At 34.4% G+C, this 23,313-nt stretch overlaps 1 protein-coding gene across 7 annotated transcripts in view; it reads left to right on the top strand.

Annotated features, from left to right (window-relative positions):
• The window catches only part of SCN2A (sodium voltage-gated channel alpha subunit 2), a 78,082-nt gene that overhangs the window by 32,851 nt on the left and 21,918 nt on the right, over positions 1-23,313 (top strand). For 5 of the 7 annotated variants that reach the window (XM_040561683.1, XM_040561686.1, XM_040561680.1 and 2 more), the window contains 10 exons: positions 1,028-1,091; positions 1,667-1,808; positions 2,618-2,824; positions 4,213-4,503; positions 7,682-8,062; positions 9,079-9,211; positions 10,110-10,348; positions 11,262-11,435; positions 13,071-13,427; positions 14,627-15,106. In XM_040561683.1, the coding sequence (XP_040417617.1) occupies positions 1,028-1,091; positions 1,667-1,808; positions 2,618-2,824; positions 4,213-4,503; positions 7,682-8,062; positions 9,079-9,211; positions 10,110-10,348; positions 11,262-11,435; positions 13,071-13,427; positions 14,627-15,106 (2,468 nt within the window). The remainder of the gene's footprint in view (positions 1-1,027; positions 1,092-1,666; positions 1,809-2,617; positions 2,825-4,212; positions 4,504-7,681; positions 8,063-9,078; positions 9,212-10,109; positions 10,349-11,261; positions 11,436-13,070; positions 13,428-14,626; positions 15,107-23,313) is intronic. The other 2 variants (XM_040561684.1, XM_040561685.1) reach the window with 1 other exon arrangement.

Raw genomic sequence — 23,313 nt, 5'->3', positions numbered from 1 at the left:
AACAGAGAAAGGAAAGGTGGGAGTGGCTGGGAGAGGAGCAGGAGCAGAAGAAGGACAAGGAGAAAGAGGAGAAAAGAAAAAGAAAGAGAAAAAGAGAAAGAGGAAGGATAGACAAAGAGGGAAAGAAAGAGGGAAAGAGGGAAAGAGGGAAAGAGAAAGGAAGAAAGAAAGAAAGAGAAAGAAAAAGAAAGAAAGAGAAAGAAAGAAAGAAAAAAGAGAAAGAAAGAAAGAAAAAGAAGGAAAGAAAGAAAGAAAGAAGGAAAGAAGGAAAGAAAAGGAAAGAATGAGAAAGACAGAAAAAGAAAGAAAAAGGAAGATTGTTGCAGGGGCTTTTTAAACTTTCAACTCTTTAAATTAATTTTAACCTCATTTTATTATTTAGCCTATTAACAAAATGCATATAGATACTTCAGGTACATTTCTCTGCTATAGAATTTTGTGTAGTTTTTTTTTATTTTGGTCATGTACAATAAAAGCTTGGTTTTGCCTTCCACTGCTCAAGTCAAGATCCACTTAAGAATACCTTGTGCATGTTGTGATGTGTTTTCATGCTGCAAAAACGTCAGTACTTTTTCCAGTAATATTTAGATAAAATAGTATGGGATTAATAGTTATAAATGAGTAACTCTAAATGGTATGTATAAAAATGCTTGAAAAAGGCAGGGAATTGCTCTCCGTATTTGTCCTGTTTTCCTGGTATTCATTCACTCATTAGCTGACGTAAACAATTTGTTAATCTATCATTTGTATCCTTACTAAATTGTGTAGGTTACTGAGAATAAATCATATGACTACCTTTCTATTCTCTAAAGAAAGACCAACTTCAAGACTATATAAAAGTAATTTTCCTGTCAAAACAGTATTTTCCATATTTTTTTTTAAATTTCTGATCATTGTATATTGCAGTTAAACAGTTAGCTCTGCTTATTTCTTCAAAGTGTAAAAGTTTTTGTCATAGCTCAATTTCCCATAGGGTATAAATGATGTCTTTCTCATTATCTTATTCATTATTATTTTTTTTAAACAGATCATTTCTATTTCTTGGAAGGACAAAATGATGCTCTGCTGTGTGGCAATAGCTCAGATGCAGGGTAAGAAAATGGTCGTCATTTTTCATAGTGCATCAAGAAAGAATAATTAGCTACTTAGAATAGCTTAGGTAGCTAACTGAAGTATCAGCTGTACCTTAGAATTTCAAATTACCAATGTTTGGGGATATGAAACTATACCTAAATATAACCATCTATGTGATTTGAGTTTACACAGGCACTTTCTTCAGAATCTTAGGCTAATTTTGTAAAGGTAATCCCATGGAATGCTACGTGCATAAATGTTACTGCCAGCTGGCTGACAACTGTTTATCATCACCTGTTCTAGTTGACATTCTTCTCTTGCTTTCTTGATGGAAATTTGTTGATAAGAAAAATTGTGGGGAAGGGTTGATTGCTGTTAGTTATATTATTAAAGCACTGAAATATCAATAGGAAATGGAATTAAAAATTGAAAACCGATTAAGATACATATTTTTATCCTAGGTATGTAGAATAAAATTTTACATGTTCATAATTTCGTTAGCAACTGGTACTCCTGACCAATTTTGTGATTTTCTATAGAATATCGTAATTTAGAGTAGTTGTTAAAAATAGCATTTCCTCTTCTTTTGTAGTCAATGTCCAGAAGGATATATATGTGTGAAAGCTGGTAGAAACCCCAACTATGGCTACACAAGTTTTGATACATTCAGTTGGGCATTCTTGTCACTGTTTCGATTGATGACTCAGGACTTTTGGGAGAATCTTTACCAGCTGGTGAGGACTTATTAAAATAAACAGCACCATCACCAATACCATTACTACATAGTACTTGCATAGTTATTTTCATTCACGTGTCCCTAAGGCCTTTGGGACACAAATCATCTTCTATTTCATATATGTAAGCTGTCTAAAACAACAGGGGCCTTGTCCATGATTTAGGTTTCCATGTGCTATTCAAATACATAGTAAGAAATAGCTGTTACTTTATGAAGGTGGTTAAGAATTATTGTTTCATTTTCACAAATGAGTAAATGAACTTGTTAATGCTTCTTGCCCAAACGTGCTGTAAATAGATGCTAGTTAAGTTGATTAGCAGTCTAGTACAAATATGTTCTCTTTGAGAAGGTTACATCTTGTCCCTGAACTATACAGATCCTTAACCTGAAGGACAGTGATGTTGTGCAGCATGACATTTTGTATACTGCATTGTCTTTGTGGCACTGTAGTTTGGGACTGATGAGACAAGGTAAGATGCTGGCTAGTGGCCCCGCTACTGTTAGATTTAAAGGCTATAATATAAAGGTGTAATTGTGGCAGCAACTTCTATAACAGATTTATCATTAGTAGAAATTCTGAAGTATTCAAGTTGTAGAATTTTATTCACCTTGACCATAGCAGACATAAAACTTGGATTTTTGCACATATAGCCAGAATGTAATACTAGCTACTTGTATGTGGAAAAAATAACTAAATCATCTTGTGCTAACACAGAGCAATCTTACAATGTGTTTCTAAAATATAACACAGATGCAATAGTATGTAAAAGTCTGCTAAAAAATGTGTATTATCTCTTTTTTCCCCAGACACTGCGTGCTGCTGGGAAAACATACATGATATTTTTTGTTTTGGTCATTTTCCTGGGCTCTTTCTACCTGATTAACTTGATCCTGGCTGTGGTTGCCATGGCCTATGAAGAACAGAATCAAGCAACCATGGAAGAAGCAGAACAGAAAGAAGCAGAATTTCAGCAAATGCTGGAACAACTGAAAAAGCAACAGGAAGAAGCTCAGGTATTCTTGTAAAGGACAATTGCTTTTGCCATTCATGACTGTGATTGAATGTTCACTTCTGAGAACAGTTTCAGTCCCCCACTTCTAAATATTACCTCCTCTCTCATAAATTCCTTCATTTTGCAAAAAATCTTTAATGTTTTCCATAACATTTCTTCAGCTGGCTTAAGTAAGCCTCTTAATGAGCGACCAAAAAAAAAAAAAAAAAAACGAACCAGTAAGCTAAAATAATTTTTTTTATTGTGAGGATGACCAAACACTTGAATAAGTTGTCCAGAGATGTTGTGCGATCTGCATGCTTGGAGATAATCAAAAGCTGTCTGGACATGGTCCTGGGCAACCTGCTTTTGGTGACCCTGTCTGTGCTGGGGAGTTGGACAAGATGACCTCAAGAGGTCCCTTCCAACCTTAACCACTCTGTGATTCTGGAAATTGAGGTGGAGATGTGGGAAAACAAACCAACAAACAGGAATTCTGCTTATTTAAGTGACAGAAAAAAAAAAACTACTGTCATTGCTGTGGGAGCAATATTTTGTTTCAGCAACATTTGGCTTTTTCTACTCCTTCTGCAGCTCTCACAGCATAAGTAGTGTTCCAGTTTTAAATAAAACTGGAAAAAGTGGAAAAAATGGAGAAAATGCTTCTTCTACAGATGTCATGATTACATACTAATTTGAAACTCTACTTTGTTTGAAAACTCTGAAATCTTTAATAGGATAATAGATTATGTCTGCTTGGCATGTGGCCACACAGAGTAGAAGTTGAACTATGTCTTCCATGTGGTCAAATGACTAAAGCCAGCAATAGGGGGTTGTTTGTTTGTTTTTACTACAGATTGCAAATAAATATTAATCAAATGCTTCACAAATGTTTGACTTCAAACAGCAACAGATCTCTAATAGCCTGCAGTTAAACTCAAATCTCCAATGATTGTTTGCAACACTGAAATTAATAATGTCATACCAACTATTTAGTAGACTAGAGAGTATTGCAAATCCAGCAAAATGGTGCAAGAAAATGTTGCTTCCCATTAACAGGGATTTTCCTGTTGCTTGAGCCTTTTTTCCTTACTTTTACATAGTTTTTCAGGTGAAAAAGTCACTGTGACATATTGCTCCAATCTGAAAGAGATGCTTGTTAACTCGGTTCTCTGACAGCACATTTCTCCCTTGGGCTGCTTTAACTGCTGGTTTATGGAGCAGTGGCAAATTATGGTTCCTGTGGTGTTTCACAAATTATACTTCTTATGATACACCAGGTTCAATGAAGTGGGATCACTGCTTTTATTTCAAATTTATTATTTTTTTAAGAATAGCAATAAATTTAAAATACTGAGTGGTGTGTATTTGTATAAATGTAGTAAATTGCATATGTGCTTGTACATATAGGCAGCAGCAGCAGCTGCAGCAGCTGACTCAAGAGATTATAGTGGAGTAGGTGGAATAGGTGGATTCTCTGAAAGCTCTTCTGAGGCATCAAAACTGAGCTCAAAGAGTGCTAAAGAGAGGAGGAATAGAAGAAAGAAAAAAAAGCAAAAAGAACAGTCTGAAGGCGAGGAAAAGGATGAGGAAGAATTTCGCAAATCCGAATCAGAGGACAGCATCAAAAGGAAAGGCTTCCGATTTTCCATTGAGGGGAATAGACTGACATATGAAAAGAGATTCTCTTCCCCACACCAGGTACCACAGTATTTTTACCTCTTAACATCTTTGTAGTCTACTCATCATAGAAACAAACCCCCTGTAATGCAGTTTGGTCTGTTCTTGCAAAAGATACCACAGACTCTTTAAGTATCTTAAGTCAAAATATAACCAAGCTAATAATTGCAATCAAAGATGAAACTGTAAGAATTTGAGAGATTTTGTTGAATTAATGTCTGAAAAATCAAAATAATGTGTATTAATTAGAATGAATTGTATTTGCAAGTTTCTTAATGAAAAAGAACCCGACAAGGTGGATGTATTCAGAATGATCAGTGGCTTCAAAATTTGGTGCACACATACAAAGGAATCTCATGTTTTCAATGAGAAAAGTGTTAAATTTGGGGTGCAAAAAATGTTAAATGTATCATAAATGTTCAAGCGAAATTTGGCAAATTAATTGATGTGAAACCCTTAATAGTGTTATCTTAAAGGTGGAAATATCTGTGGCAAAGTGCCCTTGCATGTGTTCTCCTACATTGATACATGAGTGACTCAAGAAGAGTGCCATCTGCATCTCCCATCGAGACATTTATTTCATTTGATAGCTTTGTTACGTCATCTGTTCTACAGTTATCAGAAACTCCTGTTCATTCGCCCACCTCAGACTGTCCCCTCAGCTGTTCAGGTCTAGATCTCACATCCATTCTGTTCTTTTTCTGCCCCTTTGTGTGACTTTTGCCTCAATATGTCTCTTCCTTTTATCCCCACATTCTTGATTCTCCTTGGTCTTTATGAATTGCTTTCCCCTTCTTTTTAGTAACTATTTCTAAATTCCTTACTTTTTTATCCTCTTCTATTCCTGTCTCTGGAAAGCCTGTTTCATCACTAAATAGATCATGAGCATCCATGTTCTTTTCATATATCACCTTCTCCAGCTCCCATTCTCAGAGAAGCTCAAACCTCTTCATCTGTTACTCTCTTATTAAGGACTTTTCCTCCTTTGATCAGACTGTGGTGGGACTGTAATGTTCCTAGCTTCCCATTTCTACCAAGTTAACTCCTTCCACTTCCTCCCTAACATGCTTTCTTTTTTTCATAGCACTGCATCCATTATTTTTTCTTGGTCTGACATTGTTTTATGTTTTAACTGTCTAACTTTGTAAGACTTCATTTCTGAATTTAATTCATGATTTATTCTGTTCCTTATACAAATCTTCTCATCTGTATCCATTGACTTCAACTTCATGTTGAGGACCCATCTGATCCTGTAGGTCCTTATTCTTACTCATGTCTTCATTCAAACTGCAGCCTTATTCAGCTGCAGCTCAATTCATCCATCCTTTAAGAAATAAAGCATACCTCATCCAACTTGCTTCTCTTACCTTTTCATCTCTAAGTTCATATACAGCTGTTTACTATAATAGTCTAGCGATTCCCTCCCCTCTGGTTTTCCAACCCCAGTTCCTTCCCACTTTGGGTTCTAGCTACCACACTCAACAGAAATTCCACTCACCACAGTTTTTAATAACCTTTTCCTAGACAAAACTCAGGTTTATATCTCATTTTTGACATCTTCCTTGACATTTCACTTGCTTTCAATGTAACTGACCATCATGTTCTTCTTGAAAACTTATTCTTCCTAACATTCATTATTTTGTCTCCTCTCAGTTCTGGTTTAGTTGTGCTTTAGAAGATCCTTTTGCCTCCTGACAGTTTTCCAAGGGATTTCCACAAGGCCCTGTTGCTAGTTCCCTACACTCTCTCTCTCTCTTTTTTATTTTATTTTTTATTTTTTTTATTTTTAACTCTACTCTGGACCCACAACTGTGAATAATCTTTAACTTAGACCTCTTTCTATGTCCCAGTTCCTGCTGTATTCATCAAGAATGTTGTTACACAGAACACTAACCTATCTCATTGCTTTTACCTAATCTGCTAGTTAACATACCTACCTATAGATATTTTCAATACCGTAAAACATACTGTGCTTAAAGCCCATCCCAACCTACCTTGTCTACTTACAGTAAGCAAATCAAGTCACAGCTTTGACTGACCCATGCCAGCATCCATAACCTCCTGTTAAATTTTCAAACTAGTTTTTTTGAGCTCTTTTTGGTATGCTGCCCCTCATGCTTAGAAGAATCTCCCATGAGTTTCCACAGAACACTTCATTGCTTTCCTCAAATCCCTCTTTAAAACTCTCTTTTACCATGCTGCCTACAGAAAGCTTGACAGGGAAGTGACTTCAGGTGAGCTAAGACCACTGTTTATCATACCCATCAATTTTGCCTCTTCATATTCCCTCTCTTTTTGTATCCATCTGTTGTGTTACACTTAGATAATTTATTTGCAGAGTGCCTTTTTGTTCTGCATTTTGCAATGCCTAGAACAATGAGGCTCAGGTCCGTAAAGATAAGTTGCAGAAGAGAAACAGACACTGCTTTGTTATGTATCATCTCTGCTGTTCATAGAGGTCTTGGGTGAAATCAGGTGCTAATGCCAGTCATTCAAGTCAAGAGAATCACTAACATGAATTAAAGTTAAGCACATGTATAATTGCAAGATTGGAGCTTTATTTTGACTGATCCTGAAAAGATCCACCCATAGCAGAGCATTTACTCATATGAGTAATCTGATGAAGATTAGTGAGACTGTTCATAGAAAATTGCATACATATCTTTGCGTATTCAGGATAGCTAACAATTCTGAAAAGAAATAAAAATCTTATTGGGGCCTACTTGAACAGTACCTGAAAAAAAAATTTAAACTGGGCAGTATTTGGGAGCTACTTCTGTGCACAGACTGAGTCACAGGAAATATGCCAAAAAAATTATTTACTCAGCCTGTCAGACTAATCCCAACCTGGGATAAATAGTGTCTAGATGTGCTTACTCAGTTTATAAACAGTTGGTAATAAAGCAGGCAGAATGGCAGAGGAAGCAATTCTGTCAAGCAGTTTCTTTTACTGTAATTAAACTGGTTGTTTTTATATAGCCAAAGTAGTAAAATAACTAGCCTTTGTCTGTCACTTATGTGCTCTTTGTTTACTACCCACAAGGGAGTGTACTGGGGGAGGTTGTATATTAGGGTTGTTCATTTCTTTGTAGATGACCTTACCCTTTAAGACATATTAACACTGTTTTTTTCCCCTGTATGAAAGTGTTATATTTAAAATAATTTTCATCTGATAATCACTGTTTTTATTTGCCTACAGTCTTTGCTGAGCATTCGCGGCTCCCTGTTTTCCCCAAGGCGCAATAGCAGAACAAGTCTTTTCAGCTTCAGAGGTCGAGCAAAGGATGTAGGATCAGAAAATGACTTTGCTGATGATGAGCACAGCACTTTTGAAGACAATGAGAGCAGAAGAGATTCTCTCTTTGTTCCTCATAGACATGGTGAACGGCGCAACAGTAACATTAGTCAGGCCAGTAGGTCATCCAGGACAGTACCTCCACTTCCAGTGAATGGGAAGATGCACAGCACTGTGGATTGCAATGGAGTAGTTTCTTTAGTCGGTGGGCCTCCAGCTCTGACGTCACCTACTGGACAGCTTCTGCCAGAGGTGATGATTGATAAAGCAGCCACTGCTAGCAATGTAAGGAAGTCTGCAGTAGCTCAGGCATGATGTCCTCTCCCTGTGTAACCAACTACTGTTTCTATGAAGTTTAGTCACTTGAGAAAAATTCCCTTTTTGGCCAAGACGTGAATGCTCCTTTTATATATTCTAGTTATAAGCTGAAGAAGAAACTGAAGTTGTCTAGCTCTCATTAACTAGATACGTGAAAATGTATGTTAGTTCACTGGAATCAACGAAATAGCATAGGAAACCATTGAATAAATGTAGCACGTGTAATGTAATACCCATGTGTTCATTATACTAACTGAAGAGGTTACGTATTTGCATATCAGACAGGATATCTATATATATATATATATATATATATATATATATATACGAATTATATTTACCTAATGGAATATATTAAATGAGCATTTAACCTCCCACTGACCATACCTGAAACTTTTGATATAATAGCTGATAGGACAACTTATGCTAGTTAGTGTTCCTATCGAATTGTTAATTTTCCTAGTGTTTTTTTTTTTTTTTTTGTGATGTAAACATTAATAAATATTTTTCTCTTATTTGTTTTGAAATGTGTGCTAGGAAGTTAATAACTTCAAAGTTATCTTAATAAAATACACTTAATACTTTGTGCTCTTACAGCTAGCTGTGTGGGCTGTGCATTTTCATGTTTAGAAAAATACTTCACTGCCTAATATGAGGGATATATATGGCAGAGCTCATTGACAAGCATCATGGAACTTTTTATAGTCTAAAAACTCATGAATCTGTCTTAATGTCTCAGCCCTGTTTCAGCAAAATAGTTAAAAACACATTCTTTGAGCACAAGAGCAGTCCTACAGATGTATTTGACTATTTGCTGTATACAAAGATAGGCATTACATCATTCTCTTGCAAAACAACAGTATAATGGAGCATGGGGCAGGACACCAGAGTGTGTGAAACCATTTTACTTTTATAATAATTTACAGTGTTATTCTTATGAAATGAACAATTGATAGGCTAGTTTATCAGCGTTTTATTTTCAGGGCACTACTACAGAGACTGACTTAAGAAAGAGACGATCTAGTTCTTACCATGTTCCTATGGACTACCTAACAGATCCTAGTGCAAGGCAAAGAGCAATGAGTATAGCCAGCATGCTTACAAATACAATGGAAGGTATGTAAAATAGAATTTTTTTATTATGATACAGTTCCTATTAAATGTATGACACACTAAGTAGTAGTGGTGTTTAAAGGTAGCTATGTGAACCTAAAGGTAAAGACAAGGTGAGATTTGTATATAGAGGTAGTTATTTTGTTTGTTTGTTTATTTTTTAATATGGACTGATGTATTTGGAAAAGCAATCAAGCTTTCAGTATAGGTTTGAGATGGAAGCAGCAAACTTCCAAGAAAAATGCAAGCAGAAAGCAATTGATCAATGCAGTATTTCTCTAGAGGAGTTGTGTTTCAGGGTAAAAGTTCTATTTAGATTAGTGAAATGGCTATGCTTCTTGCAGTAGAACAATCCCCTTCTACCAATTCACCAGACATGCTGTTTCACAAAGGAAAGATCCCATTGCTCTTTCTGTTAGACTAAATACAACGGTTCCAAAACATGGAATTAAAAAACTACTTGTTGTAATAAAGGGCAAAATGTTGTTCTGAGGCTTAAATGACTATGCCCAAGATAGCAAATGGGCAGGTTTGCACATTTGGACCATAATTGTGTCTAAATAGTTGTCTGGCTTTAGACTCTTTCTAAGTGTTTATCCTTCCTGAGTAAAATTTGATATATTTTATTCATTCTATGCATGCCAGATTCCTAAGGCAAATTTTTACTTTGCATCCTATGCAGCATTTATTTGTAAGTGGTTATTTTATATATTGAATATTTGGTATTCATTTCACATTAAATCTAATATATAGTGGAACAGATTATTTTTAAATTTTTTTTTTTTTTGACTGGACATTAGCCTTGGTTTCAAAAGAAAATACCCAAGCCTAATGAGCAGGACTGGTAATATGTTTAAATAGAGAAATATCTTTAAAATGTTATTTACCTTTTTCTCTCTAGAACTTGAAGAATCAAGACAGAAATGCCCACCATGCTGGTACAAATTTGCTAACACTTGCTTGATTTGGGACTGTTGCACTCCCTGGCTGAAAGTCAAACATATTGTAAATTTGATTGTGATGGACCCATTTGTTGATCTGGCCATTACTATCTGCATTGTTCTTAATACCCTGTTCATGGCCATGGAACACTATCCAATGACAGAACAGTTCAGTGGTGTGCTTTCAGTAGGAAACCTTGTAAGTCTTTCATGATGTACAATGTATGTCAAATGCATTTTTCTTGAATAATTCTCATGTAACCAATGTGCATAAGTTTAAAAGAAAATGTTGACTAGATATTAATAGGCTTGGGATTGTTGAATTTAAATTTAAGCTGTAAAGCGGCTCTTGACATTTGTGGATTTATCCATTCTTGCTTTATGGAATTTAATTCTCTTCCCTTTGTAAAAGATGGTAAGATTTATTGAATCAATATGCATTTTGATTTTTAGAACCCTCAGCTTCTGTCATTGAAGCTAGTTACAGAAATTTATATAATGTTTTCTCCGGAATGAACACTTACAAATTGAAAGAATCTTCGGATCCAATCCCACACCTTTTCTACTCCTCACTAGCACCTTCTGATGTCCTGTCTGTAGAGGGGAAAGACCCAGTGAGCACAGCATATATTCTGTGACTTCACAGGAGGTGGTGAAATAGGATGACAGTGCTATTAAGAACAACTTTTTTTCTTAATAAAATAATTATTCCTCTTACAAACTTATCTTTACCCCTAGAAGTAAAAAGATGAGATGTCACAAGGGCAAAGATGATATTTGAGAAGAAAAAACTGAGTATTAAAATCAGAAGAGATTCTATGTATCAGTATTTATGCATGCATATTAACTGCATAGAAAACATTTTTCCCCTTTCTTCTTTGACAACCAAACACTGTGACGCATATGTAAGCTTCAAATCTGAATTTAATTCCTAACCAAGTCTATTGGAATATAGAGAAGGTATTCAGATTCATCATGGATTGCTTGCTGAGGATATAAACCTAACAAAGGTTGAATCTGACAGTTTTATTTTATAATATTTTATATATAAGATATAAACGTTATAATATTTTCTCATTAAAATGGAGTAAGAAACTGTATTTTCCTTGCAGGTGTTTACTGGAATTTTCACAGCAGAAATGTTTCTCAAGATAATTGCCATGGATCCTTACTATTATTTCCAAGAGGGCTGGAATATTTTTGATGGTTTTATTGTGAGTCTTAGTTTAATGGAGCTTGGCCTTGCAAATGTAGAAGGATTATCTGTCCTTCGATCATTCCGATTGGTAAATATACTAAATAAAATACGTTTCTATATTTTTTTTATATTTGTGCATTTATGTTGTGCATTTTTCATTTGTACGTTATATATTTAGCTGAGTCAGAAGTTCCTTGCATAAGAACTTACAAAATACTAAAATCCATACTGCTTAATGGCAAATATTTATTATGTCAAGTTTGTTTTATCCATTGTCTTGATAATGTCTATTTCTCCTTCAAAACATTGTCAAGATCAATTTTGTTTGCAGCAGGGGTGTGCTTTAAGAATTAACCTTTTAAATAGTGGTATCTTTTAGAGTCTTTTTTTTTTTTCATAAATGAGGGAATAAAGAATGCAGGAACCACAGACCATCACAACCTGTGACTGAAGAAGATAAGTAAACCACTTAGTAAATAACTGATTAATTAATAAAAGTTTATCAACTGTTTAGCTGATAAGCTTCCATTACCAGTTTGCTTACATGGTTAGTTTTAGAAGAAAGCAGTGTTAAGAATTTTCTTTGGATAGAAAATATATATTTTCTGTTCTGAAATCACTAGAGTATCTCTCTGTTCTTAGTTACCTCTGACATGAATAGGAACTTGAAAGGCCTTGGTCTTGCTGAAGACTAGGCTAGCATGCAATTTGATGTTCAAATCCTCTTTAAAAAGACATAAACAATAAGAGAAATTAAACTAGAGTTCCTGGTCATCAACTCCTGCCTTAAATAAAGAAAACCTAAAAAAAAAATAAATAAAGCCTCTATGAAAAAGAGTTTTTTTTATTTTCATTTTTTTAATTTATCTATTTGCTGGTTCTCCATATAGCATTATATTGTATTTTCCTAAAGTCGAGTATCTGTCTGGATTGACTTCTCCCTCAGTAATAGAGTTCTGTATTTTCCTTTGCATCTATATGTATTTTAATTATGTCTCATTCCATTAAATAATATTTACATTTAAATTCCTTTGATTGTCTGAACACTTGCTATATCTTTCCAATTATGTGAATTTTTGTCTGTTTTAATTTGCACTTTAATATAGCATTTTCTTTTGTCCACTTTTCTCAATGTTGCATGGTAAACTTTGTAAGACGCACACAGTGCTTATTTTTCATGACAGAAAGGGTGTTGTAAGAGATACTTGTAAGTAACTTCTATGCCTGTCATTAAAAACTCTAGCTTGTTTCTCCTTTTAGGAAAACCATTTCTTCCATCTCTCTGCTAATGAACAAGGAGATCTGAGTGGCTAAACACTAATAATCTTGTTAAGCTGATCACATTCCACATGCACTGATTTATTTTTTGTAGTATTCTCTTAGAATTAACTGAAGGAGAAAAGAATGTTTTGACCAATTTGTCTGTAGATATCTACAGTCATCAAAGGAGGCAAAGGCTGAATTGGAGACTTTGTAAGAATTGCAGTGTAATTGAAGTGAGCAGAGACAGTATTTTTGGCTTCTTGTGACTCAAATAAGGACTTAAGACTACTGATATCTAGTACTATAACTAAAGTATAAAGTTTGTAACTCTGTATTTAAAGTTTATAAAAGTTATGTGACACATGATTTATACACATGGTAACTGGAATATGAAATGTATACTGATGATTTATTACAATTAATAACACGAATAACTGTGTACTTTTCTTCTGTTTTGCAGCTTCGAGTTTTCAAGTTGGCAAAATCTTGGCCAACTCTAAATATGCTCATTAAGATTATTGGCAACTCAGTGGGGGCTTTGGGGAATTTGACCCTGGTGCTGGCCATCATTGTGTTCATTTTTGCTGTGGTTGGGATGCAGCTGTTTGGGAAAAGCTACAAGGAATGTGTCTGCAAGATCTCCAGTGATTGTGAACTTCCACGCTGGCACATGCATGACTTTTTCCACTCTTTCTTGATTGTGTTCCGAGTGCTGTGTGGAGAATGGATAGAAACAATGTGGGACTGCATGGAGGTTGCAGGCCAAACTATGTGCCTTACTGTCTTTATGATGGTCATGGTGATTGGAAACCTAGTGGTATGTAATCAATGAGAGTTTTTAAAAAGTTTTAGAATGTATTTCCTATTTTTCACAGTTTAGACATCAGAGAGATGGAGACTGAAGAACTTTAGGAAATTGTTTAATTCATTTGCCCTTTCTCTACACAAAGTTCAAATATACCTTGATCAGTTTGTCTACCTCTTTTAAATCTTCACTGAGTTTGTAACATCTTTAGTAAGATCAGTGCTAAATTATTTTCATAAAGTATTGTCATAAAGATGCCTTTAAAAAAATCTAGCTTAAATCACCTTTGCAGCCAATTAGACTGCCTGGTATCAATAATCATGCAAAACAATTGGTCTTCATGACAACATTTATATTACCTAAAGGCTTACTGTTTCCACTTTCAGTCTTTTACTTCTGAAACAGAATAAGCCTAGCTGTTAATTTTTTTCTCATAAGTGATGCTTTCTAAACTGCTTAATCCTGTTGTTGCTGGTCTTTGAATTCCTCCCAAGTGCCATTTTCTGGATAGAGGCACAAGTGTTGAATAATTTGGAATAATTATACTCCATGTCTTACACATACCATTCCTCATTATACATCCCTAAATGACATACCAAATTTCTGTACCAGCATTGCTCTCCTGAGAATGTGACGGAATGTGTGAAACAGCTTCCTAAAACCAAAATATATCACATCTGTTGATTCTTTATCTATTAGCTAGTTTTCAAACACAAAACAAAACCAGACTGAGCTATTCTGGGCAAATATATAATTTATTATATTCTGAATTAGACACACTGAAATTATGATCTTCTGAATTGTAGAAAACTGGAGTCTGCCTGCATTCCCCTTGCCTATGAACACTACTGAGGAAATGACTTATATGGCTTGCATACTACATATTAGGTTGTATCCTGTTTCCCTATGTCATTTTCCATTTTGAGAAGCAGACCTGCAAGACTTCCAGTGTGGAGAAGAAAGTCAAGGAAGAGTTTAGATTTTCACCTATATTAGTCAAGTTCTGGAAGCTAATTTAATAATTAAGTTTTTGTCAAGTTATAATAAAAGGGCATAGGGAGTATGGATTGGAAATAGCAGAAAGAAAGTGGTTTGAGATAAAGTGCTAGGTGTGATATAAAAATTATGTCATATCAAACAACCCGTAATGGAATTACTTGTATGACTTTAAAATAAGAGATCCAGGTTATTTTCTCTTTACTGTCTTTTAGGTACTCAACCTCTTTCTGGCCTTGCTGCTGAGCTCCTTTAGTTCAGACAACCTTGCTGCTACAGATGATGATAATGAAATGAACAATCTACAGATTGCTGTGGCAAGGATTCAGAAGGGCATAGACTATGTGAAGAGAAAAGTGCGTGAATTCATCCAAAAAGCCTTTGTTAGAAAGCAAAAAGTTTTAGATGAAATCAAACCTCTTGAAGACCTAAACAACAAAAAAGACAGCTGTATTTCCAATCACACGATAGTAGAAATAGGTAAAAACCTTGCCTATCTTAAAGAAGGGAATGGAACTACGAGTGGCATAGGCAGCAGCGTGGAAAAATATGTTGTTGATGAAAGTGATTACATGTCATTCATAAACAACCCAAGTCTCACTGTGACAGTGCCAATTGCTGTCGGCGAATCTGATTTCGAAAACTTAAATACAGAAGAGTTTAGCAGCGAGTCAGACCTGGAAGAAAGCAAAGAGGTAGGACTATTTCTATGTTAAAAACATTCCAATCCTTTTTACTCTTCTAAGCATACTAGTGTTGAATAAAAATCTATATTTAATTGCTGTATAACAGTGTGCAAACTTGTATTTAAGATAAATTGATGTAAGATTGCAAGTTTTGAATGAGATGGTAGTAAAAGATTGTATTTACCTTAAAAATCAGATAGTATAAAACAATTTTAAAGTAAATTAATATTATTTTTCCCCCTATTTTATTGAGTTAATTCACTTACAAGAAAATGAACAATTTAATAGCCTTGGATACCAAAACTCTTATAAAATGTGGGGGGTGAGTTGTGCAAGTATCTCGATACTTACTTCATTAGTTTAGTTATTCATTCTTTTGTCTACTTTCTGGAGGGCCTCCTGTCGAATTAATTGTTCATCCTGATGCTTTTAACTATTTTGATGTAGTCAAAAAACATCTGTATACATCATAAGTATATTTGAATATTGGACTAGCATCACTAGATGATTTCATCTCAATCACTGTCAACCATCTGATGGTAGTAGAACTGCTGAAGAAATGAAGTAGTGACCTTGCGGTAAAAAAAAATAATAAAAAAAAATTACGAAGCTTTATGTCTCAAAAAATGTTATGAAGCTTTATATCTTAGTATAAGATCATATGGTTACCCACTGTCATTTTTAAAGCTTTAAAATGTTTACATCTGATACCTACTGTGAAAATAGTAAAACGCACCTCTGTCTGGCACAATGTGGTGCCAAATGAACAACTCCAAGCTAGCAGTTAGTAACAGTGGATGCCAATGCCATTCTTACTGTTAAGCCTGTGCAATTGTACCTGGTGGAGGCACACTGCATCATGTAGTAAGTCTGTGCTATGTTCAGTAGCAATGCTAGTTCATTCAGAATTAGCATGGGCATTTTTGAGCAGTACTGCATGCTGTGGTGTAGACATAAACTAACATAAAGAAGTTCATAAATGATTTTCTCACACTTGAATCTGAGGATATAAATATGGATAAGATTCTACTAATTCTTACCCCAAGATCCTTTCTTGCACTGTCTGCATCACATTTTTAGTCACATTTTCTTGTCTCTCTTCAGAAATTTCTTCACTGTTCTTTCAAAAATACATTGTTGTGGGTAGTTTTTTTTTATTTTATTTTTTTTACATATCGTTTCTACTAGTGTTTCTCTTACTTTTCATGACCATGGGGTCTACAACAAAGCAGAAGTTCTATTAATTAGCTCTTCAATTGTTCTGTGTAAAGAAGAGGGTGATGATATGAAAGTTTATTGGTCTTGAATGTACGATGTTGATTGATTCCATTCTATCTTTGTACTTAGGATGAGACAAGGAATCTTCTTCAGGCGCCTTACAACACACAGGGCATTGTTCTATCATTCCGTTGTTCTATTGCTCCATTGTTAACTGTTTCAAAGTTTACTGCTGACTAATGACCAGAAAATTCTACTGCTAATCTGATGAATTTCCACCTAACAGTGAGATTATCCATAACATTTGCATATCACAATAATGTCACAGGTCATTATTCTGTCTTACTGTAAATTGTGTTGTTTCTTGGTATAGGTCTGGACCTTCTGGGTTTGTTCTTTATGGTCCTGCTAATCTTCAAGCACATCTATAATTTTCAGTCTTTTCCTTGCTTAGCAACTAGTGATATCCAGAAGATGTACTAAAGTTTGGAAATCAAGTGTCATAAATTAAATTCCAATACTAGGAAACAGAATACTTTGGATTTCTTCATCACAAAATATTTATTGCTATCTCTGTTGAGTAACAATCTGTCATTCCGCATTTGTCTGTAAAGCTAATATTAGTACAGTATTTCTATCAGTTTCAAAGATGCTGTCAGCCTAAGCCTATGATTTTTAATAAAATATTCTAAATACCTCAGTTGGAAAGTGTGAAGAAGATGCTGTTAGTTTATGCTGCAGATATATTGTAACTGGCAATGACACTTCAGTTGATATTACTGTATGAATGGCACTGAAAGAAAATTTTCTGGCAGATATAGTCTGAGATGTTGACTATTAAGTCCTGTTAGGATCAAAAGTATGCACTCAGAAAAGCGTTACTCTAAACTCTCCTCTCTTCACTTCTTATTCTGAGATCCTGTCTGCATCAGGTTAATTCCTGGTAGTACTAAACCATGTTTTAAGGTGTGCTGTAAACTTTTCCTGTGGTTGGTTGCTTTTTTTTTTTTTTTTTTTTTTTTTAATGGTTATGAAGCTATGCAAATATTAGATTTATTTTATGTTTTATATTACAGAAAGAAGGACTTTAAACATTTTCATTAGTGATTATTTAATTCGATGCTGAAATCTGTTTTGGAAAATGTAATGGAGTATTCTCGGTTTCTCATGCTGAAGTTGCAACTATTATGCAGAAAACAATTTGTGATTCACTAAACAGTGAGCAAGAAGGAACATGACTCTTGGTAGTACCTAAAGATTACGCTATCTGTTTTGCAAAGTAAATCTTTCCCTACTACAGATTTTGTTTATAATTTTTTAACATTCAGTAGTTGGTGGCTAAAATATGTGAACTCCCTTGGAACAGGGACCAAAATCTGAATTTCCCATATGAATTCTTTGATCACCAATGCACTCACTTTTGCTTCTTTCTCTTTTTGTAGTCCGCTTAATCTTGTGTATTTACTGCACAAGAGCTTTAAGTAAGTAGAAGAAATGGAAGATGTACCATATTCAAACCAATAGGCTGATAGATAGCAGGACTGAATATGACCTTAATGACAATAGCACATATATTTCTCCATCATGTAGGAGGATGGTATGACTATTGACTGTATTCATTAGCTATATCTTTCATTTTCCCAATGTAAGGACTGGGTTATTTTACAAGGACACAAAAATACAGGTTTGAATTCCTGTAGGGAGATTTTTAAAGTGGCTTCTCTCACATTTGAGGCATGAGTGCTGGTCATTAAGACTTAGTAAAAGGAAGTCTTTCTCCTGCAGATACAATATTTAAAAGAAAAAAGAGTACTCATTTCATTCTTGGCAAAATTTAGTCTTGTATACGTGTGTGTTAAGCATGCTTCACAAACTGAAAAATGAATACCTCAGGTAATAGACAAAGAAGTGCATATTTAGTCAGGAATGAGCAAATGCCAAGCAGTTTTGGCTAGTCAAGCCTGAAACACTTGTGAACATACTTAGGACCAAAATTTTTTGCTTTTGCAGAAATTGAAGGTAAAAAATTGAAAGTAAACATTTACAAAATTCAGGCGTCTTCAAGAGAGACAAAGTAGTTAAGCAATGATGATTATGAGTATTTTTCTGGATTTAAGTGCCTAAAATTCAAATATATTTTAATCACAAAAGTAGAGTTTTTGATCTTAATCCTGGTTCCTACTTTTCACTAGAGAATTCTTATTCACTGTGGTTTTTGATATGGAGAATAGGGGCATACTAGTCACAGGACCAACAGTCTGGTCATGAAATTAGTGAAATAAGACATTTTTAAAATTAAAAAGTGACTACAAATGGCTTTTTGTTCAAGACTTCCTCTTTTCTTGTCATGCTGTACCATGGCTTGCGTTTCTGCTTTCTCATATTTTCCCATTTATATAATTATGATGTTGCTGAGCATTGATCTGCAGTCACTTTATTGCTTACAAACTCAAATTAAAAGTGCTCAAGTTAGAAATTGCCACCAAAACACATTTATTTAGCAGAATCTGAAATAAAAGACAGCTTAGACACCAGTGTAATGTACTGTGAGATCACTGCAGAAAATAGCCAGATCCTGATGAGTGTGTCTGTGTTTTTTTTGTTGTTGTTTTTTGTTGTTGTTGGTGGTGGTGGTTTTTTTTTTTTGTCTCTCTACATACATGGATGCATGTATTCATTGTGGCATAGGGCAATAAGATGAATTTCTACATAGTAATTATAATTTATTAGCAAGTTTTAATTAAGTATATTAATGTTTAGTGAATTCTTCATTATAACATGCATCTTTTCCAGCATTCTGATGGAAATATTAACTCAATTATGACCTTCTAGAAACAAAACATACAATATCAGACATGCTAGTAGGTATATGAACATAACGAAAAGCTCTTTTCTAGAAGATTGCCTTTGAGGCCTAAAAAAAAAAAGAAATAATTATGAAGATGTTGTGTCCATAAGAATGGTACTGGGGAAATTCAATGCAATAAGGAAATTAGGGAACATATCCTAAATAAAATGTTACCATGAAAGTAGGGCCATTAACGTATATGGAGCCACTATGCTGAGTCTGTTGTCCATGCAGGTCTGAAGACCTGAACTGTGTTGCTGCTATCCAGCACAGAAGCTGTAAAATATATTTTCCTTTTTAGGTCCTTTAGTACTATGGGGATGGTGTATATAGAAAATTTTGTAGTGCATGTATATCTGTGTAATAACTAGATTTTTATTCTAAGTGTAACTTCTAGGCTAGTATAAACTAAGATATACAAAGTTACAAGATATTTTTTATTTTTAATGTATGTGGGATCTCCTAATACTGTTGCAGACACCTTAATGTATATTTTATTATTCAGCAATCTAAAAGATACTTATTGTCTTGTGTTCTCACATATATTCATATTATTCTGAATTAATGAAAAGTAAATGTATGAAATCTTTACTCAGCCAATATTTTTTTATAAGAATTTCCAGCGCAAAAAAGCCAAGGTGCTGTGTCCTGAACTTCACTTCCTACCATTCTTACTTCTCACAGGAGTAGAACCAAGCTGGATCAGACAAGAGTGCAGCTCTGGTGCCTTTTAGGGAGGCAGAGCATCGTGTCACCAATTTTACACAGGTTACCTAAGCAAATTATACATATATATATTATATAATCACTTTTTAATGGATATTGACTGGCCTGCATGCTATTCAGCTCCCGTCCCATTCATTGCAATAAAGTACAAACATGCACAGCTGCTCTCTGCTGAGCCACGGGACTTGCATCACGGCATGGTCAGGTGAGATCGGCAGCCCCAATATTTCTACAGTTCAGATGCTATACTTTTTATGATATTCTAACAGTATTTGGCAGTGCATGCTATGTACCTTTCCCAGTCTTGATGGTAAAATTTTCAGGATTCTAGTTTTTAAAGATTTTCTTTCATTTTGTTAGAAGGCAGGATATGTAACACATAAATCTTTCTCATCAGAATTTTAAGAAGTCCATCTATAAATAGTGTTGATAATGGAAGGCTGCTAACTGTTTTTGAAAACTTTCATGCTATTGTAGTATTTTAGATTGTAATGAAGATAGCTTGCAAACTCATGATAGCCATATATTTTTTTTTCTACAATTTTCCCTAGAAATGCGTTTCTTCAGTACTCATATAAGCATTTAGTTATTTGGGGGATTAATATGCAGTAATTGAAGCACCATTAAGCATGAAATTCATTTAATTTCTACAGTCCAAGCATGTGACAATCATTTTGTTAAAAAAGCTTACAGAAAATGGGTGTTTGGCTGGTCAAACATTCAGAGATCTGTTCTGCTCTTACTTACACCCACACTTATATGTGTACAGGTGCAAAGAGAAAACTGATGACAAAAGCTGGCCCAATTCAGTCTTTCCATAGCTCTTTAATTTATGCTCACAAACTGACTACCTCCCTAAACATCTAAAATTGTCTACCCTGAGAAACTTAAACTTATTCTCACTTTATGGGTAATAAATGCAGCTCAGCAATCCAGTAAATAAGTTATTGATTTAGGACCAAAAGCTTCCCAGCTTCAGAATAATTTGCATCTCACCTATTAAAACTTACCATAATATTTACACCACCATAGTGCAATATGATGCTGCTTTCATTTTGGTAAATAAGTGGAATTAATATACACTTATTAAATAGCTTTTTATCTTCTATTTGTAATGAATAATTTATCTGATAAGTCATATTCTGATCTACAGATATTCAAAATTCTTTGCTGCTCTGAAAAATTCAGGCTTTGATTTGTTTATGAAATGGTCACACCATATTGTCAGATGTGTATGATATTAAATTGTGAAATATTGTTTCTCCTTGCAGTTAACTTAGTTAATCTTTACAAACAGTAGGCCCATGATTCAAAAATATCCTTTTGCTATTGTTTGTGTGAATTAAAGAGCCTTTTTAAGTGGCTTACAATGGGAGTGCTTTTGCAAATATTCGCACTGCTACTTACAATGCTTTTGCTTTCATCAAGCATTCTTGCAAATATTTTCAATTATCAAATGTTTATGAATACGTAGATTTAAGTAATTATGAATATCAGTAAAGGACAGAGTGGACTGTAATTTAAGGACTCTGGGTTTTTGCAGTATTTGCAAACCATAACACAAAATAGTTTTGCCTTGATTTACAATGTTCTGTTTTTTTGACCTGGTAGAGTTGTTATGCCTGACTGTATAAGCACTAGAAAGTACCAGGTGCCACTTAGCTGTACCAGTGGAACTACAATGATATTTAGCCACCTGGTTGTTTTTATAGGTGATGTAGCTGTACTGGAACAGACTGTGTAAGTTTGGAGTTAACATCACTACCAAAATCAGAGATCATCTCCTTTTCATACTGACATCCAGACAGCACTGAGAAAAAGAAAAATATATTTTCCATTATTTAATGTTTTCACAGGTATTGGGAGAAACGGAAATGAAAGGAACGGAAAATGGTGGTTTCTCTTGGCGCCATCTTACTGCCCCTGTCTATTCTGCTCTTTGCTCCTTCAGGCCCTTAAATTTTGATTTTGACAGCACCCTGACCAATCACGAAACTTCAGGCTTCATTAAAAATGTTAAATTAAGAGCTGTTTAGCTACTCTCTGATAATCATCTTAGAAACAAAGAAAGAAAGAAATGTTAGAAGCTCAAAGTGGCCTGGCTGTAAGTGAAGCAGAATTGTGTGAATCTATGAGATGTTGTGAAGGTTCAGAAAGTAGTTTATTTCAAAAGCTTCCTGATCTAAACTTGGCTGCTGCTTTTTGCAATGCTTCTCTGATAGGCAAGCTGCTTTCCACTTTCAGTTTCTTTCTTGAAAGCTAAACTAAAAACTGTATCTCTGTATACTGTACTGTATTGATGACTAAAGCATGAATGGCAATGCTGTTGGTAAATATGCCATAAAAGATATATATCTATGATAATCAGTATATTGCTGCTTTTGAGCCACGTAAGTTAGTGTCTTCCATGAAGACACAATGTATGTTCTGAGTTTTTTTAAAAGTAGATTCCTCTGAGAATAATTTCCTTAGCATACCGTTCACAAAACCTTTCTTTTTTATTATCTAGCATCATAATTCTTGAAGAGTGTCTAATAATTGACCTTGATAAATCTCTTGTAATCTGAGTGACTGAATGCTTTTGAGATCTAGAACCATGGTATCAAAAAAGGTTGAAAAAGGACTTGCTAGCATAGCAAAGATAAAGTTTGGTTTTGATGATTACTTTGTTTCTACAGGTTCATTCTTTTAAAAAGCCGTATACATGTTTAGTAGATAACATTGTCTAAATCCAGTTTTTGTAATGCTGGTGAGCAGAGAAGAATTTATCATGTGCAAAAGTAACTTCGAGATATGTTCAGGTGAAGAACTGGGACATAAGCTATATACCCAACATTTCAGGGTTTGCAAATGGGAATAGTCAACCCATACAGCTGGATTCTGTATGTGTGAACACTGGCAATTCCAGTTCAGTGATAGAAAAAGTCTTCATATGTATTAAAGCATATAGATAAAACATAATCAGCAATAACATGATCTACTCCCAGGTGATTTTGTGTTGAATATGTAGAAATCAGTACAATATCCCTGGGTCATTTGCTTTATACTAGAACAGAAGTTTGCTGTGGAAATATGTGATTGTTACTGAAAAATTTTCCTGCTACACTGAACTTAATTGATTTGATGACATCTTAAGATACATCGTAGAACCTTCCTACCTGTTTGTAATGCATACTAGTTTTTATAAATATTATGTAGAATGCCATACAATAAATTCAGTGTTAAAAAGAACAGAGAAACAAAAAGATAGCTAATAATTATTTCTGTTAAACATTTTTTTTTCTTCCCAAAATGATACTTAATTATTACAGATTTAATTTGTTGAATAATGTTTGTAATATGATTGTTCATAGAGTAACCTGTTTGGAGCTAATTTCAAGTATACAAGAACAGCGTGCTAAGGAAATACTCTGTTACATCAATA

The sequence above is a fragment of the Cygnus olor genome, chromosome 6 (genome assembly GCF_009769625.2).
Source record: "Cygnus olor isolate bCygOlo1 chromosome 6, bCygOlo1.pri.v2, whole genome shotgun sequence".
Taxonomy (NCBI): domain Eukaryota; kingdom Metazoa; phylum Chordata; class Aves; order Anseriformes; family Anatidae; genus Cygnus; species Cygnus olor.
Note: the sequence above shows the minus strand (reverse complement) of the source record. Positions and strands in the feature narration are given on the sequence as shown.